Source organism: Schistocerca cancellata, chromosome 1 (genome assembly GCF_023864275.1).
Source record: "Schistocerca cancellata isolate TAMUIC-IGC-003103 chromosome 1, iqSchCanc2.1, whole genome shotgun sequence".
Taxonomy (NCBI): Eukaryota; Metazoa; Arthropoda; class Insecta; order Orthoptera; family Acrididae; genus Schistocerca; species Schistocerca cancellata.
In genome coordinates, this window is record NC_064626.1 from 790,037,542 (window position 1) to 790,057,192 (window position 19,651).

The 19,651-nt window shown below is 37.5% G+C and overlaps 1 protein-coding gene across 1 annotated transcript in view; it reads left to right on the forward strand.

Annotated features, from left to right (window-relative positions):
* The window catches only part of LOC126103748 (ankyrin repeat domain-containing protein 17), a 236,288-nt gene that overhangs the window by 68,781 nt on the left and 147,856 nt on the right, over positions 1–19,651 (forward strand). The window contains exons 14-17 of the mRNA XM_049912333.1: positions 3,205–3,323; positions 3,394–3,582; positions 14,002–14,149; positions 17,717–18,054. Of these exons, the coding sequence (XP_049768290.1) occupies positions 3,205–3,323; positions 3,394–3,582; positions 14,002–14,149; positions 17,717–18,054 (794 nt within the window). The remainder of the gene's footprint in view (positions 1–3,204; positions 3,324–3,393; positions 3,583–14,001; positions 14,150–17,716; positions 18,055–19,651) is intronic.

Consider the following 19,651-nt stretch of genomic DNA (forward strand, 5'->3'; position numbering starts at 1 on the left):
CTCTGGGGCCTTGTTTCGACGTAGGTCTTTCTGTGCTCTGTCAAATTCTTCATGCAGTAGCATATTTCCCATCTTACCTTCATCTAGGGCCTCTTCCATTTCCATAGTACGAGGTGCATTCAAGTTCAAAGGCCCCGATTATTTTTTTTCTAATTAACTACTCACCCGAAATCGATGAAACTGGCATTACTTCTCGACGTAATCGCCCTGCAGACGTACACATTTTTCACAACACTGACGCCATGATTCCATGGCAGCGGCGAAGGCTTCTTTAGGAGTCTGTTTTGACCACTAGAAAATCGCTGAGGCAATAGCAGCACGGCTGGTGAATGTGCGGCCACGGAGAGTGTCTTTCATTGTTGGAAAAAGCCAAAAGTCACTAGGAGCCAAGTCAGGTGAGTAGGGAGCATGAGGAATCACTTCAAAGTTGTTATCACGAAGAAACTGTTGCGTAACGTTAGCTTGATGTGCGGGTGCGTTGTCTTGGTGAAACAGCACACACGCAACCCTTCCCGGACGTTTTTGTTGCAGTGCAGGAAGGAATTTGTTCTTTAAAACATTTTCGTAGGATGCACCTGTTACCGTAGTGCCCTTTGGAACGCAATGGGTAAGGATTACGCCCTCGCTGTCCCAGAACATGGACACCATCATTTTTTCAGCACTGGCGGTTACCCGAAATTTTTTTGGTGCCAGTGAATCTGTGTGCTTCCATTGAGCTGACTGGCGCTTTGTTTCTGGATTGAAAAATGGCATCCACGTCTCATCCATTGTCACAACCGATGAAAAGAAAGTCCCATTCGTGCTGTCGTTGTGCGTCAACATTGCTTGGCAACATGCCACATGGGCAGCCATGTGGTCATCCGTCAGCATTCGTGGCACCCACCTGGATGACACTTTTCGCATTTTCAGGTCGTCATGCAGGATTGTGTGCACAGAACCCACAGAAATGCCAACTCTGGAGGCGAGCTGTTCAACAGTCATTTGGTGATCCCCCAAGACAATTCTCTCCACTTTCTCGATCATGTCGTCAGACCGGCTTGTGCGAGCCCGAGGTTGTTTCGGTTTGTTGTCACACAATGTTTTGCCTTCATTAAACTGTCGCACCCAGGAACGCACTTTCGACACATCCATAACTCCATCACCACATGTCTCCTTCAACTGTCGATGAATTTCAATTGGTTTCACATCACGCAAATTCAGAAAACGAATGATGGCATGTTGTTCAAGGAAGGAAAACGTCGCCATTTTAAGTATTAAAAACAGTTCCCATTCTCGCCAGTGGCGGTAAAATTCCATCTGCCGTATGGTGCTGCCATCTCTGGGACGTATTGACAATGAACGCGGCCTCATTTTAAAACAATGCGCATGTTTCTATCTCTTTCCAGTCTGGAGAAAAAAAATCGGAGGCCTTAGAACTTGAATGCACCTCGTATAGACGTAAAGTAAATCTTCTTGTATAGACAGTCTATATACTCCTTCCACCTTTCTGCTTTCCCTTCTTTGCTTAGGACTGGTTTTCCATCTGAGCTCTTTTGACATTCATAGAGGTGGTTCTCTTTCCTCTTTAATTTTCCTGTAGGTGGCATCTAACTTAACCCTAGTGCTATATGCTTCTGCATCCTTACATTTGTCCTGTAGCCACTCTTTCTTAGCTATTTTGCACTCCTGTTGATCTCGTTTTTTAGACATTTGTTTTCCTTTTCATTTGCGTCATTTACCACATTTTTATATTTTCTCCTTTATCAATTAGTCACTCACTCATGTGTTACTCAAGGATTTCTACTAGCCCTTGTCTTTTTACCTACCTGGTCCTCTGTTGCCTTCACTATTTCATCTCTCATAGCTACCCATTCTTCTTCGGCTGTATTACTTTCTCCTGTTCTCAATTGTTGCGTAATGCTCCATCTGATACTCTCTACAACCAGTGGTTCTTTCAGTATATCCAGGTCCCATCTCCTTAAATTCCTATCTTTTTGTAGTTTTTTCAGTCTCAATCTACAGTTCATAACCAATGAATTTTGGTCAGAGTCCACATGTGCCTGTGTAAATGTCTTACAATTTAAAACCTGGTTCCTAAATCTCTGTCCTACCATTACATAATCTATCAAATCTTCCGGCGTCTCCAGAACTCTTCCACATATACAGCCTTCTTTCATGACTCTTAAACCAAGTGTTACCTATGATTAAGTTATGCTCTGAGAAAATTTCTACCAGGCAGCTTCCTCTTTCTAAATTTTCATCTGCCTTAACTATCTGAATAATTTCTTTTATCTCATCATTTTCCTCGATCTTCTCCTAATCTGTGAAGTTAGTTGGCATATAAACTTGTACTACTGTGGTGGGTGTAGGCTTCGTGTGTCTCTTGGCTACAATAATGCATTGACTAAGCTGTTTCTAGCAGCTTATCTGGGTTAGTTTTGTTTTATTCATTATTAAACCTACTCCTGCTACCCAAATTTTATTTTGTATTTAGAACCCTGTATTCACCTGACCATAAGTCTTCTTCCTCCTGCCACTGGACTTCACTAATTCCCACTATATCTAACTTTGACCTAACCATTTCCCTTTTTAAATTTTCTGACCTACCTGCTGGGTTAATGGATCTCACGTCCACATTCCGATCTATAGAATTCCAGTTTTGCTTCTCTGGATAACGATGTCCTCCTGAATAATCCCCACCTGCATTATTAATGTATCCAGTTGCAAATTTTCTTTTGATGGTTGTGGTTGACTTGCCCTAGAATAATTTACTTGAAAGTTGAATAAAAATGTGGTAGAAAAGCTACATGCTTGCATATGAAGGCTACAGCATCAAATCATTACAGCACTCCATTCTGACAGTTAAAATCATATGAATCAGAATTTAAAACCCCGGATCTTTATCATTAATTTATATTGTTCTGCTATTGGGACTGTGGAAGGATGCCTCTTGACATGACTTAGTTTTTCTATCTACCAGTAATGAGGATGATAGATCACCCTCAAAGCATTCTCAGATGGATTCATTGCTACAACATCGTCAGCAATAAATGATTGTCATGAAAATCCCAGCACAAATTTATGGAAAAATCTTTAATGGTATTTTAAGTGTTGTAAGCACTCAAAATGGTGTTTTTTGTTGAGTAATTAGCTTCTGATTATGTAGCAGCTTCTGTACAGTTAGCTATAGGTGTGTTCTACATTAACTACAAAAATGCTTTTCAGGGCGACTCGTAGAACATCTTGCGCAGCAAAAACACAATACTCAAAAATCATTGTTGAGAAAAAGTCGTTCTTCTGCCATGATGAATGACAGTAGTCTTACCTCAGCAGAAGTCCAGCAGGTAAGCTTTGTACTGCAGAAAAAAATGAACATATTACTGTGGGCATATTTCTAATGTGATTCTGCTTTAGGTACGGAATCAGCCTCTTGGAGACGGTTCCAGCAGCAGTGCTGGTGTTGGAGTTCTGTCAAAAGATGAGCCTAATATTTTAGACAAAGGGAGTACACCTGCTCTAGTGGATGTTGAGAAGGCTTGGAAGCAGCATGCAGCTAGGGAGGATCAGATACTACAGAAACAACAAATTCTGGAAGAACTTCAGGTGAGAAGAATGAATCAGCAGGTGCTAGTGAAGAAAATATGTGGTACAATAAGTACTCTCACAAAGCTGTGGTGTGTTCAGAAGTGCTTAAAAGCCAAAAGTGGCCAAATATCTATTGTTTCAATTGATATAATACAACTCTGATGCTGTCACAAGTGTTACAGTTGTGATTCTTCTGGTGGGTTGGTCACTCATTCGTCAATCATGTGAGTGATGTGAGTAATGTGTTTGTCACTAAACTTGTTCCGTCAACAACACTAATGAATAATCATTTCATTGTGCAACTATGCTCAAATACTTTTCGAATTTAAAATGTTGAGGGACTTTAAATGCTTAAGGGATATTGGCAGTAAAATTGCTGAAAAATTAATCTGCCCTCCTCCATCCTTGTTCCTCTAGTAGTTACAAATGGAAAAGGATGTATGTAGGTCAATCCATACCAAGTGGCCCAGCACTAGTTGCTTGACCATATTGGAAAATTTGGTATTTGCTGCGTAATTTCCTAATCTTTAGTGGACCCAAAATTATTTTTAAAAATGTTTTGTTTTTTAAATTATTTTCTAATTGGTTGCCCTAGGCCTTTTGTATAAAAAGTATTTAGTTTAGTGCACTCAGTTCTATAAATTAAAATTATCACCACCTAACTGAATGCATTCATTAATATATTTTTAATGGCTTGAAGTTACTGGCTGCAAATAAAAATAAAACACACACACACACACACACACCCTCAAGTTCTGAGAGTAGTTCTCCACATGAGTAGCAATTTCTCACCCTTAATAGTTCATGTGTAGCTACAATAAATAGTATAGCTACTTTTAGAGTATCAGTGGTGGGAAACTTACACTTAACAGACCTTTATGATATCAGCCCTCGGTATAAATTTTGATTGAGGTTCAGTTGGAAGTTATGGAGAAAAAAAAATACAAATACGAGTCAGAAATACATTTTTTTTAACATCTGTGATATCTAGGCTTGTGGAAAGTATATCAATAATGTAATTTATACACATCAAATTAAAGCAACTAGTGATTATTTGTTGAAGCAATCATCTGCTGTAAGGTTCAGCAGGCTAACAGACAGCATCTGTAAGTTTGTGCGGGTTCATGGGGAGTCCCGTAAAAGTCTGGTGTTGTCTTGTCCCTTCCTCCAACATTTGTCCACACATACTCAGTTGACTTTTAGCTCCTTAAGTGTGCAGTTGAAAAATGGAGTCTGTGTTCTATTGGTGTTATTAACAAAGCTTGCCATAAAAGTCTGTATGGAGTGTTTAAAGACATCACTTTAATTGAAGATTGTAATGATGAAGAAAATATAGTGTTCTTCTTAAGAGTCGACTCAGAGGTTAAAGCAACTTGCAAATACCATAAAGTGAAATACTTTAAAAAATCTCATCCACCTTTCTGGTCTTGCTTGGATGCTTTTAAGAAACATAAGAAGCCTTTAACAAAAGATCTGAGGATAATGTTATATCATTATTCTAAGCCTAAAGGCACTTTTATCAATATAATACCAGGAAAAACATTGTGCCCAACAAGTTATTGCTAAGGTAATTGTAATGAACAAAGAAAGGGATAGTGATGGTTCACCTAAAGAATTTTGTGACTTCTCAGAAACAATAAAAACTTAAATGAAGCTAAAAGACCTTTTGTCTTGAATACAAAAATTGAGAAAGTGGCAACTACAGTCAAAAATAATTGGAAGTTTAATTTCAAAAACAAATTTGTACTCAACCAGGGGAAAGTTCTAATAATTCACCAACTGTATAAGATTATTTGATAAGAAAGCTAAAAACTAAAAGCCATATTTCATACAAAAAGGATAATATTTCAAACAAAGAGGATAAAATTAAGATTATCAGTTTACTGCCAAACTCTTGGACTCTAGCAAAAATTACTAATGAATTTAATGTGTCAGAATGTTCGGTTAAATTAACAAGGCATTTAGTAAAATGAGAGGGAATTTTACCTGCATAACAAATGAGAAAGTCATTTAATTTGATCGATCAAAACACGATCAAAAAGGTCATTAGGTCTTATGAAGATGACAGTAATAGCTGTTTGACCAGGCAAAAAAGATTGATGGTACTAAGGTTCAAATACAAAAAAAGGTTAACACTGTTTAATTTACATGAACTATTCAGTGAATTCGAAAAAGAAAATCCTGACATTAAAATTGTAAGGTTGAAATTTTGTGATTTAAGATGGAAATGGTGTATTGTGGCAAGGGCATCGGGCACCCATAAGGTTTGTATTTGTATCACCAAAATGTAAAGTTGTTAGTAGATAGGGCCAATCTTAGAGGTGATTACAAATACCTTGTGGGAGTTCTAGTATGCAATACGGTCAATTAAAATTGGGAGATTGTGGGGAAAATGTCAGGATTGTCCAGGCAAAAAAGTTTTACATGATGTGCTTGACGAATCAGATGACAAAGATTTGATGCCTGACAATACAGAGTACAAACAATGGGTGACACAAGACAGAACAAAGATGGTGACAAAAATTAAACCAGAAGAAAAGTTTCTTGAAGTGCTGGTAGCTGACCTTGAAAATCTGAAAGTGCATTATTTCTGTTTCTATGCTGTTCATTTTTGGAACACAACCTACGACCATCTTAGAAGTGATGACACTTTCTGCAGGACCTGACCATCATTTTGCAGGACAATGCTCAAGTATGTACAGGGTGTATACGGGGACAGGGAAAAAAAATTCCCGGATTTCTCCCGGATATCCCGTTTAAAAAATACGCTTTTTCCCGGGAGAAAATACACTTTTTCTGTGCTAAGTGACAGATTTTCCGTAGATTTTTCCCTCGGAACTGTAAAACTTATCAATTCTTTGAATGGTTAACGTTTTATACAATCGCGTAGAACTTCCCGAAAAAAAAAGAAAAAAAAAAAGACTGGCAGAGAAGTTTTGGAGAGACTTTTAATAAAAAATAAAAAAAATAAAAGGAGAGAAGTGTTGGAAAGACCTTTGATTTGCAGCAACATATACGTTGCATATTTTCTTATTACAAAAGTATAAATTCGAATTGCACCAAACACAGCGCGTTAGTTTGCGGAGCGTTGAAACCGAGGTTGCGATGTCATTTTGTAAGCGAGTCATATCTCAAGCCACGAGATCTCGTCAGCCGATGACAGCAGCTATGCAGAGCATAGGACACGTGTTATAGTCAGCCAATAGCAAGATCACTGGTTAAATAGCGCGAACACGCAAGAGGAAAAGTTAACGGTTTACATTAATGTACACAGTACCGTATATCTACAATAAAAGCTAAGCTTTCACATATAATATTATGTCTCTAAGATTAACACGCTACAACAGAAGCTTAGGTTTCACATGTAATATTGATATTTTTTGCGTGTGTTATACTTTAAGATACATCACACAAATGTGCCAGTAAATTTAATATTATGACATAAATGTCTCGGCTCGAAATTCTTGTAAGTGGCTGGTCCTCAAACTGTTCAGTTTCGAACGCTCTGTGATTTAGATATCCAACCCACTTTCTCACACGTAACATAATTCATCTTGCGTAAAAAGAAATTTACTTTGAAAGTAAAGCTTTGCTAACCACCGTTCGCAATACTATCCGAAGACTGTTAGAAATAGGTTTGATTTACCAGTTTCCAGAGAGTGCCAGAAAACAGGCATTATTGTGCGTGTGCAACTGCAGTGGTGTAGGAAGCCCTTATGTTCGTGTGTATAAAGCACTAAAAGAGCTTACATTACACCATAAAAGAAACAGGGCATCAGAGGGTACTCCAAAGAGCATCGGAATTTCGTAAACCATACTAAAATGCATAATTCGGCTTGAAGTGCGAATTGGCTTTTTCCAGATTCACAATGAAGTATGTCCCATCTGATACTAAGCTTTCCAGTGTGGCTTTTGGGATGTAAATTTTCTTGGAGTACCAGTACTCTACGGTCTCATTTTTGGTTCTTTATTATGGCATAATGCCATGTATGGCAGAAGATGATAACGTGCACTTGAAATTCAGCGAAAAGTTGGAACTAGCCAATACTGTAGAATGAAACACTCCGTTTCAAATAAAATGATTGCCTCAGCGGAAAGATTAATAAAGCCTAATTTATTTAGCAAACTTGCAAAAATAACTTCACTGTTCTGCAAGGCAATTAATGCTTGACTGCTACTAACTTGGAAACAAAATAAAATCAGAAAACTGAAATTAATAATATATTTTTGCCCTCCATAATTATGTGAATGTATTTTAATTCACTTGATAGCTCCCCCGCCACAGAAATCTGTTTTGTTTTCATTTGACTTGGGAGCTGTACATGAAGAGAAGCAGCGAAATCACTTAACGTAAACACGCGTCACGTGGAGGTTAACCCCCTGCCCACTACAACTCGGACAACTCTGTGCAAGCGTGAAACTGGCAGCTATGGCGCACGAAAAAAATTTTTCTCGTTTGCATCTGGCTGCTTGCTACTGTTACCGACACAGTTAACAGTCAAACTTCAAGTAGCGGGAGAAGGTACTGCTTATACGCGAGTCAAATGCGCATGCCCAACAGGCCGCTGGCAATTGGTCAAACAAACCTAATGTGAACAGTTGTGATGTCATGCTCATAGCAAGCAGTTTATTGTTACGAAGAATTACAGTCTGCGCCCTACGGCCTTTGACATATTTTTGCTATTTGCAAACGCTTGTGCGTGCATGGTTTTTTGTTGTTGTAAATTGCACATTTCCTTTGTCACTAAAGTTTTATTTTTTTCCCCTCTCGTTTATATTTTATTGCTGCAGTATCATTCTCCAGTAGCAGGATACAATAACATTCTTTGCTAGAGAATCAATTCTGCAGCCAAATTAAAAAAATTAACTGAAAGCTAAAACAATGAAAAATTCCCGGAATTCCCAAAAATTCCCGGGTTTTTCCCGGTTTTCTCCCGGATGAAAAAATTCCCGGGTTTTTCCCGGATTTCCCGGTTGTCCCGGGTCGTATACACCCTGATGTACAGTAAAAGCTGTTACTGATTTGTTTGACTGATGGGGCTGCTAAGTGCTATACCACCTACTGCACTCCCCTGACTTAAGCCCTTGTGAGTTCAACTCAGATTTCTAAACTGAAGGAATCACTTTGCGGCATTTACTTCAGAACTGCTACAAATTTGTGAGGTAATAGACTGCGCCGCTCGAACTGTCAACACAAATGGAACTGCTAAGAGTATCCTAAGACTTCCACATCGCTGGCAACTGTTGTACACAATGCTGGTGACTACTTTGAAGGTCAGTAAAACTCTGAAACACGTGTCTATTTTGTACAAGCTGTAAATAAATAGGTCCCACTATTAAAGTTCCAACCCTCATATATTAAGCAATACATTCATCTAGGTGGTGATGGTTTTAGTTTGTAGGCCAGGTTGTGCTGAACTAAATGCTTTTTATTTGAAAGTCCTAATTCAACCCATTATTGAATAATTTAAAAAATTGCAGATTTTTAAATGATAAAAATATTTTTTTTTTAAAATTTCTTATTGTTTGAGTCTACTAAACATCAGGGAATTCACCCAACAAATATAAATTTTTTCTGAGATGGTCAAGCTAAAAATTATTTTTTTCATTGACCACTTTGTATGGAATGCACTGTACACATTTATTAACACATTAGCAGCTGAGGCAGTGTTTTCATCAGACTGTAAAGAAAGTGAGGGATTTCGAAACACTGAAGTTGTGCTGGTGATGTACTACCATACATTGTATGATTCATTTTTTTCTTAGAGTACAATGTACAATGACTCAATGAAGGAATTTAAAGCTGCTTGATTTGTGGTGATAATGTCATGGTGGCTTCTGTGCACCAGATAGATTTAAGTGAACTGTGTGATGCTTTTGCAAAATATCAGGCAGAGCTAGGTGGTGGTGGTGGTGGTGGTGGTGGTGGTGGTGGTGGTGGTGGTGGTGAAGAGTGAGAGGAATTGCCAAGTTTTACTGGAGCTGTTCACACAGTTTGAAAAACTTTTTCTCATTTAGTGTAGAACAGTTGGTGCTTACCAAAACCAGCATGCTGGCCTGGCACATCTATTCCTGTCAACTCGCTATACTGGCAGGAAAAGTGTGAGTTTCAAATGAATTCTTATTGACTTACATGAAAGGGTTGTAGCAAAAATACATACTTTAGGATTTGCTAAAGCCAAATCAGTTTTCCCCTGATTATAGAGTACTACAATTATGGCATAAAAATTTCCAAATTCTGAATGAATCACTTTTACATTTGAACTAAACTCCTACTTAAGGAAAACTCTCATTAAAGGAAACTTTATTAGTTTGTGTCGTACAACTGTGATCTGTTTTCCAGTATTTGCAATTGGTTCGAAAGCCAGAAAGCTTCATCTTTGAGCACATTTTGTGGTAAGCTACTATTACACATCATAAAGTGTGAAAGCAAATAATGGAAAGGCCAGAATTGATATTGTTATATATCTAAAAGTGTAGCATCTATTCATTGCAGGGTACAACTAAATTGCAAGTAAACTTTATAGTATGTCCATACCACTTCTGGTTACGTGACCCTCCTCCACCCCAAGCAAATACACACACAAATTCTTTTTTTATTCATCTGTAGTGTAATTTTTACATTATAATTTATTGCTGTGCCGTATTTTATAGTTACATAGTAGTTAATTAAATATTCTGACATCATAATGTCATAGCATTTTGTTACTAGTGTGAATGAAGTTTTCTGCAAATATTAAAGAATGATATAACCTCCTCCTCTTCCTTTTTGAAGAAGGCTGTAGGTGAATGGTTTATATAGTCTTTTTATCGTGCCTGTCTGCAACTCAAAATGTTATCTTTACAGAGTGTAGCAATATATCCTTCTCATAGTGTTGTTGATGTCCCATCCTGGGCATTGTATTGTTTGAAAGACTGAGGTATCAGAGTAAGTTAAAAAGTAATTTAAAAAAAAATGTTGTGTTCAAGCATGGGTCTACAGTAAACTGTTAGAATTATAAATGCTAACTGTTGAATAGGTGTGAGCAACATAACTATATATTACGTAAATAAGTTCATTGAAAGCAGCATATCTAAGCACAAAAAAGGCAAAGGCACAACAAACTTGGGAAAATAGCCAAGAAAACATGGACAGCACAGGGCCAGTTACTGAGAACAAATGGCCACTGGACACACAGGAAATAAAACAGCCTATCATACAACTGTAAATTCATTTTTTTCATTCAACAGTTTTGTGGATTGATGTTTCTTGGTTTCTACATATTGCTAAGCATTGAGAGGTTTCAGAATAAGTTAACGATCTAAAGATATTTCAAAAGCTTTGTTGTTGTATACGAAAATAATTGCCCAATACAAACATAGAAAAATAATCTACGGTCATGATTAAAATACATTATGTTGCATGTAAATGTGTGATACAATATAATGAAATGAAATGAAATGAAATGCGTAAACAAAGAGAAGATCAAAACAGTAATGAGTACTAAGATCTCAGTCAAAAGAGGAAAACAAAAGTTATTTTTTATTCATGTGAGCTGACCCACAAAACAACAAAACGATGGATACCATTCTCTTACAGTACTTTTATGGGATTATCAAAGGTTAGAAATGTGTAATGCAGAACATGTAAAAAAAAAATATACACACAGAATATAATAAAAAACTTGCTGAATCATGACAATCCCGGAAGTAATAACTTATTATTTCAGTACATTGTCCATCTTCAGCAACTGTAGTATTATATAATGAAATAATAAGCAACCAGTTGCATATAAAAATTTTAATTTCTTGACCAGTTTCAAGCACTTAGTGCACTTCAGAAGGTTGTACTTACAGTTATAAACCTTGATTACAATACGGAAGTTACCATTAGTATACACCTTATCAGTTGTAAGGATTTAGCTGTGTTAAGCCTATTTTGTCCCTATTCATGACAATTGTCCCTGTTCATCGCATTCCCTGGTCTCTCCCTCCCTTTCACCATCCCACTCCACTAACTGTGTCTTACATGGTGTATCACATTAGCACACCTCTCTCTCCCAAGGTTCCCTGCACCTACTCAAGCTCCTCCCTCACACTCTTCGTTAGCCCACACAGTTTTATTACCAGTGACCTTTAAATACTTACATTTTAGTTCTTTTCTACTGGTATCAGTACAATTGGTACTTCTGCAATGTCAATAATGACAGTGTAGTGAAGAGCGTCAGAGGTGTCATTGCTATCAAAGGCTATGGATATTACTTTCCCGGGATGATAGTCAGAGACAGGGTCCTGTAAAGTTTTATCTTACACTTGAAGTTATTTCATGACACATCTTGGCATGGAATGGTGTCAGGTAACGGTAATTAATGAATTTACAGGGAAAGCAGGAACTTAAACTTAACAGAATTATTAATAGAACTGTAAATCGTAATTGAACTTGGAATTATCCTCCTAAAGAATTTGGTTCATGGACTTTATTACAAAATGGATAGATTGCTACTCACCTTATAAAGGAGTTGAAGTCACAGACAGGCACAAAAACACTGCTATACGTTAAGGTTTCCAACAAAATGCCTTTTTCCAAAGTAGAAAACACAGATTCACACAAACACAGATTCACACAAGCACAACTCTCTCACACACACACACACACACATGATCCCTGTCCTCGGCCACTAAGCCCAGATTGGGCTGTATGGCGCATGATCGAACTGCCCCCAGACATACTGTTTAGTGAGGTTTCGAGTGACACAAGCATATTGGGAACGCATGTTGTCCTGAAGCAGCACATTGCCTTGACTAGCATTCCAGGCCTTTTGTTTAGATTTGCACAAGAAAGTTTTCTCATTGTTTCAGAGTATTGTACCGCATTGAGTGCTTAACTTCTGGGAAGAAATTCAACGAGACTGCTGGCCCACCTGTCCCTAGAAAAGTGTGTGGTTTTGTGTGTGTGTGTGTTTGTGTGTGTGTGTGTGTGTGACGTGACAAACCAGAGTTTCATTTCATCTCCCTCATTACTGTATTGAGTAAGAAATGTTAAATCACAAGCCAAGTCGCTTTGTTTTGTGGATTTCCGAAACATTATGTTCTGGTTGGATTCTAAAAATTTGTGATTTGTGACAGTCTCTTGGAAAACAGTTTTTTAAATTTATGGAAACTCATCACAACGCATTCTTATCCTGATCAGTCTGCTTTCACGAAATTTCTCATTCAATTTCTCAACTAAACCATCGTTGATGACAGAAGGCCTCCCACTTTGTGCTTCATCATGAACATTGGGTCATCAGTCATGAATTCTCTCATGCACTTTCTCACCATTCCATCATTCGTTACATTTGCGCCATAAGTTGATTATGAATTTCAGCTGACTTAACATTCGTTGTGTTCGAAAACTGTTTTACAGAACTTGCTTCAGTTGCTTGGCTCAGACATTATTAAAGACGTTGAACAATCTCTGACACATGTAAATACAACACAAGCCATCTGTAATGGCATCAGTGGAAAGCTAATGAACCAGAAGGAAGATTGCAAATGTGTGGAACTGCGACCGTAGTGGTGTAGTGATGCTAGAATGAAACAGTACTTAACTTTCCGGGCATGCTTTGTATACTGCAGGATCATTGCGAGTCAATAGAACATAATAATAATGAAACTATCAGCTTTCAAACTAGCTGAGACCTCTGGCTACACTACACATCAGTCTGTCACTTCAACCAAGATTTTGCTTTCATATTAATTGGCTTTGCCTAATCACAACAAAATTGTCACCTTCCAACCTAACGTAGATCCTGGCCTATGCTACAGATTAGTCTGTCGCCACAGTGTAGATTCCACATTTGAGAAGAAATAGTTAATAATAATTCAACAGACAGTACGAAAATGTTGTCGATCAATAAAGGAAACTCCTGAAAGCAAATAAAGTGGAACCCACATAATGTGAATAATTCATACAATTTTATCACTACAACAAAGATTAGTTTGTATGTTAGCAGAATCAAGACGTATCTAGTTAACAGCTGTTGATTGGCTACTATGTATCTTCCCATTGTCTGTAACTTGACGCAGTGAAGCGTTTCCAACATTCTCTTTATTCCTTGACAAAGTGCAACTTGTGGCTGGACCTTTGTGAGGTTTAGGTGGTTAGTTTTGGGAAACTTTTTGAAGAAATAGTAATTCTCCAGCATGTTTGTGCAGGGGAGGGGAGGGGTTATTATCTGTCCATTTGCCACCATGTTGTACACGTCTCCTTGTACCCTTCACCTCAATTCATTGATTCTGTCTACCTGGTCTCCTGCATGTTTACCGTTGGTGATCTTAAGAATGTTGTTTTGTAGTTGATGGCTTTCCTGAACAAGTTGATCAGAATTTCAATATTTCTCAAGAGTACTCAAACCATTTAACATACTTTATTGTTATGCTACTCATACTTAGTGTTTTTCCATCTTTGTTTTCCAGAGGGTTGAAAGAGAATTACAAGAAAAAGGTCCCAATCAGCTGCTGTTGCCAGATGGCAGCCTTGGGATTACAAGTGCTTCTGTGATACCCGTGGCTCAACCTCTTGGGCTGAACATCGATCTCAGTCCACAGCCATTGGCAACTCAAGGTTTGCTATGTATTTAATATAACTTAACTTGAGAGTACCAAGAGTACATTGCAGTGCCACTCAAAGAAAGTGTTTGTGTTTAAGCTTTGTTTATTGAACTGCTTTTGAATACACTTAAAATCTGATGCGTACACAAATAAATCTGAAGTTTTCTGCTGAATGACACAATATGTGTTGTAGTGTAGTGAATGCTGTCATTTGGAAACATGAATTTTACTTGCATATGTGTGCCAAGAAAGTTTAGCTTGGCCTGTCACTTGATATCAACATTGATAATTGAATGTTGAAAGTAATTCTGGCAATTTCATTTTTCCATCCACACAATGTATTCCTAGTGTTTATTCTTAAATTTGAGGACACTGCAAGACACATGTACTTTATCCATTTTTCCAATAACCACATTTAAATGAAAATTATAATTAGCACAAGGGGAAAATCAGTGAGCAGTGTTCATCTGGATCAAGGAGTTCATACTTGAATGGTTCCCAATTCTGTTTCTCATCTGTTTCTGAAGCTTGTGATGCCTTTTTCTTGAGGGATAGATCGACCAGTCACTTCTGATTTGGGTGGTGTAATCGATTTGTCAGTGAAAGTAATGCTTTGTGATGATTAAGAACAGGAAAAAAAAGTGCATGTGATATTTGTTATCTAATTTAGAGCAGCAATTGGAATTTCACAGTTAACACACTTGTCACACATTAACTGAAATGTTACTGTTTGTGTTGTCATACATGTCCACTCGCACATTGAAAAGACACAAACAGCCACTAAGCTAGCCTTTATGAAATACACACATTTGTTGAAATGGCTCACATACCATCTGTTGTAAAGTGACTAATTCAGAAACCTTTGTAGGCATGCACATAACTACTTGCCAAAGTTTAATAACAATCGAATAAGTTGTTTAGGGGCACAAATAGGACGACAAAAACAGAAACATTTGTATATGTGGCTTATGATGGTATTGTAAGGTTAAGTTAGGGTTTAACTTGCATAATTTCGAAAGATCTGGAAAATATTTTATGTAACGGCAGTGTTTTGCTTCTGTTTGAGCAGCTTTGAAAATTATGAATTGGTTTAAACACTTTGACTTACGTAAAGTGATATTTTAATGATAAAAATATCACAGTGAAGCAGTAGTTGACACTGTCCTTAAACAATCAGTGCTTTTATTAGACCATGTCCTGTTTTAAGTAATATGCTCTCACTTTCTCCCAACTTCTCCCTATTCTGGAACAATTTATAGTTTAAATGTATTATTTAGACCTAGTGTTATTGCACAAAGTGTAACTGGAGGTGAAAGTCATCCTGTGTTGCTAAAAGCCTTAGCGTTCAGTTTAATCCCTTCATATTACTTGCACAATAGAACCAAAAGTTTCAAAATATTCATTGCAGTTAATTCCAGCTACACCAGCCATGTAACAAGTGCATGCATTGTAGTTTATACACACTTATTTTCTTACTGTTGCAGTGCTTGTCAGGGTTGGCTTAGCAATAAGTTCTTTCAGCTAAGTCATGGTGAATCATTGTGTCTGGGTCTCTAGGTGACATGATGCTGTACAGGAACAATGCTCCAGTTCATTGGCAATCATGCTGATACGCAAATCCTGTTTCACACTGTATCCATTTCATGGAAAGCTCACCATCGCCTGAAATGTTTTCACAAACAAAAAACACACAGTTTAATTTTGAAGGTCATAAAACAGTCAATCAGATTTCAAATGATGAAAAGCACTCCTGGAATGTCATAGTACCTACACGAAATTTCACTGTCACAGCAACACACACACTTATCTAAGTGCCACGTTAAGTACATTGAATTATTACTCCTCATAGCTGCTGTACTATAAATGGTACTGTTCTTTTCATTAATTCAAGCTCTATTAAGTATTCCTCTTCTTTCCCCCCTTATCAATGGGATCTGAGGGGTGGCATGAACAAGAAAACTGTGCCTGTTGCCTCTTGTTAGTGTTCTGTAATTGCCTCTGTCTCTTATGTGCAGTGGAGGTTTCTCTGCAGTAGTTGCTAAGGATGTGTGATATTTGATCTGTATAAAATTCTCTTACGAATTAGACAATTTGTAGCAATTGGCTTTGTAGGACCTTTGAACCAATGATTTGGTTTAATGCTTTCCTTCACAAAAGAACCACTAACGGAATGCATAGGCACATGTACCTTGTGTGTAATCTCTGGCAAAATGCCTGAATTTTTGGGCCCATTTAATCATTACCTCATTATAACTCTCGTTTCTATTTTTTTTTTAAATAAACATATTTGTGTTGTTTAATTTGCTCAACCCGGAGAGACCAGATTGAACATCTCACCAAATATGGTACCTAGTCTTAGCCTAAATAACACTATACTCTCTTTAAATCTAAAGAAATCCAGTTGTTAGTATCATTGTTGAGAATAATGTGGAGATAATGACAATTTTCGGTTAACAAGTAAGAATATGCATTTGTCTGAGATACTTGAAATATTGGTGATTGGTTAATGCATAGATTGGTTGAAACATAAAATAGGCAGGATTTTGTTTCAGGCAGCAGGCAGTGCATTAGTGCCACCCCCTAGTAAAGAAGGATATTTGGTCTACTGTCTCGGCAACCACTGAACTTCGGGGACAGTTCTTGATTCTGCAGTTTTGTAGTCCTGATTCTGGGAAAATGTGTTGGTTTTCATGTGCATTTGGTTTAAAAGGAAGGGGGAGAAGTAGTTGAATGTGCCTATTTTTCTTGGCTGCATTTTAATAAATTAGATATACACTGAGAAATGGTGTTAAAGATATTGTTAACATTTTGGAAATATCAGAATTCTGTTTGTGGAAGCATTAGTGTTGATCTAATGGGCCTCAGCCATTAGGGGAAATGGAATGAGAAAGGGGGGGGGGTAGATAAGAAACTTCATTGCTTTTTATATTTAACAACAATGTCTGTACAATTCATCATAATAGTAGTTTTTAGCAGAATACTAATTATATCATTGCAGAGAAACAGAAAGCTGCAAAAATACACAAATTTAAATAATTGCAGTAATTTTAGTATGAATATTTATTTGGAAGGGCAGGTACCATTTGTGAAAAAAGTAATGTGGTGCTGTTTGTACTACCACGTTTATGGACATACCACAAACTTAAATCTTGCTAAATGGATTAAGAGGTAAATGGTTTCGAAGGATGTTTAAAATGTCCTCTTCTGATTGTTTACTCAATATTCATGGTATTGATTACATTGCAAAATAAAGCTTGCAGTGTTTGGAAGAATTGTAGTGGAATTAAATACATTCATATGTTGTGTGCCATGAGTTTGTTTGATGTTTTTGATAGAGCAGCACATGCATTTATGAGCACTCAGAGAAAGAATAGACATATGTTGAAGCTCTCATCTAGATATTGTGATCTGACAAGCATACAATACAGAATATGTTGAAAAACTAAGTGTTGTGGTTTGATGTTGGATGAACCCTGAGTTAGATTAGCTAAATGACGTTTTTTTTACTTTTCACAAATAGTTTATTTCATCTGTAATAAATTCCTCACTTTCCCAACTAATTACTTATTATATGTTACAGGTATGGTTTGTGCATCAGGTGTCTCAGGGACACTATTCCATCAGGGGCCGAATAATACCATCTCTGTGCATAATGCGTTTTATACGGGTGGCAGCCAGCCATTAGCAGGTAGTTGCCAACAACCACAACAATCCCAGCAGCAACAGCAGCAGCAGAAGTCTTTGACTCTGGTAGCAACAGGTCGTGATGGGGGCTTCATAGCTACTTCAGGTCCTTATCCCCCACCACCTCCTGCTGCACAACCTCAGTCACAGCCACCGCCTCCACCGCAGCAACAACCTGCATCAACTGTTCCTCAGCAGCAGCAGACAATCTCTGCAAGCTCAGATGTTGTTCAGGTTAGTTTCAAAACCTTGTATTTTGAACTATTGTACTTGTGTTCCTGTCTTATAATTTGATGTTCCTAGCAATAGGGGAGTAATGATGTACTGTCTGTCAATTTTTAATAAAATTCACACCACTATTGCTACTATGTCTCATATCCAGCAACTGGATTTGGGGGGGGGGGGGGTGTTGGAACTGACTGTATCCCAGAAGTAATTTTCAGAATACATTAAAGATTCAAACAAGCTGTTCCAGTGAGTAACAACAGGATTTGCAAAAAGTTTGGCTTCTTTTTACATTTCCATTATTAGACATTTCAAAAACTGAATGTATTTATATTTGCACTTCCAGATGTTAACAAAAGCCAACTTTATCATTGTCACAACTTCATTTAAGGTGGATGTAGCTATTGTCCAGCACTTGTCGACCAAACTGAGCATAACACAGTATTGTGTACAGAGCACTGTCACTTACAAGGACCTGTACAGCTTTATATGAAACCTTGTGATCACTTAAGGGGAGTTGGAACGCCCTATCCTGACAATGCTAAATTTAGTAACTTGGCTTCCCCATATTTCAGGAACCACTGTAACCACTGACATTAAACTGTATGTTCTGAGTCTATTGAACTACAAGAATTGCATTTCAGCCACTGCTTTAGGAAAAACAATTTTTTAACTAAACTGTTAAAATGTTGTGTACTTTTTGTAAGTTATCCTAAAATAATTTTAATTATACATAACATTATGTTCCTCTTTTAGTCCAGTAGACTCAGGATATGTATGTTATTACTCCCTAAAATTTTGAATACTCTACTCAGTGGTTTCTGAAATTTAGGGAAAAATGCAAAAGAAAATGTAAATTTTCAGGAACAGCTTCTAAAGTCTCAAGACTGTAACTCGCTTAATATATGCTTAATCTTTTATTTTTAGTCACTTAGAAGTGCCCTGCACCATACTGTATATCACTCTCTTGATCTTTTTCCAAGTTACTTCTTCTTCTTTCTGGACTCCTAGGTGGCCAACTGTGCTGCATGCTCTCTGCTTTATCAATGCAAACCTTGTCCATCCGTTCAAGTTCTCTGATGCAGTTTGCTCCAAGATTAATTCCCATATGCTGTAGCACTTTCACCCTACCAATGTTGGCATCATCAAAAGCAATAACAGCATCACTGCCCCCCCCCCCCCCCCCACGCACACACACTTTAGTATCTTCATTCCAACAAAAACATTTTTTGGTAAGTGTGTCCATATAAGATTATTGAACTATTCATTGGGATTTTGAGTCTTACCATGCAGCCACTTCTTCAGTGATTCAGAATTTGCCAGGTTTAGGTAAGTAGGTTTTACAATATCCATGACTGCTGCTAGGATGGAATGTTTATAGCTGTATGAACTGTTTGAGTACCGGGCATTGTGGTAATTGCGCCATGAATCACGTCCAGGAGGACAAAGGTGGTGTACTGGTTTTTCATTAGTTAACAGACTGTGGAAGAAGGTAGCCTTACTGCCTGCTTCATTTTCAACAAATCCGTAGTATTATTTCTAATGGCCATCCCATAATACTGCTGTAGTTCATCAATCATTTTGTCTGTCAGCCTGCCTCTTATGG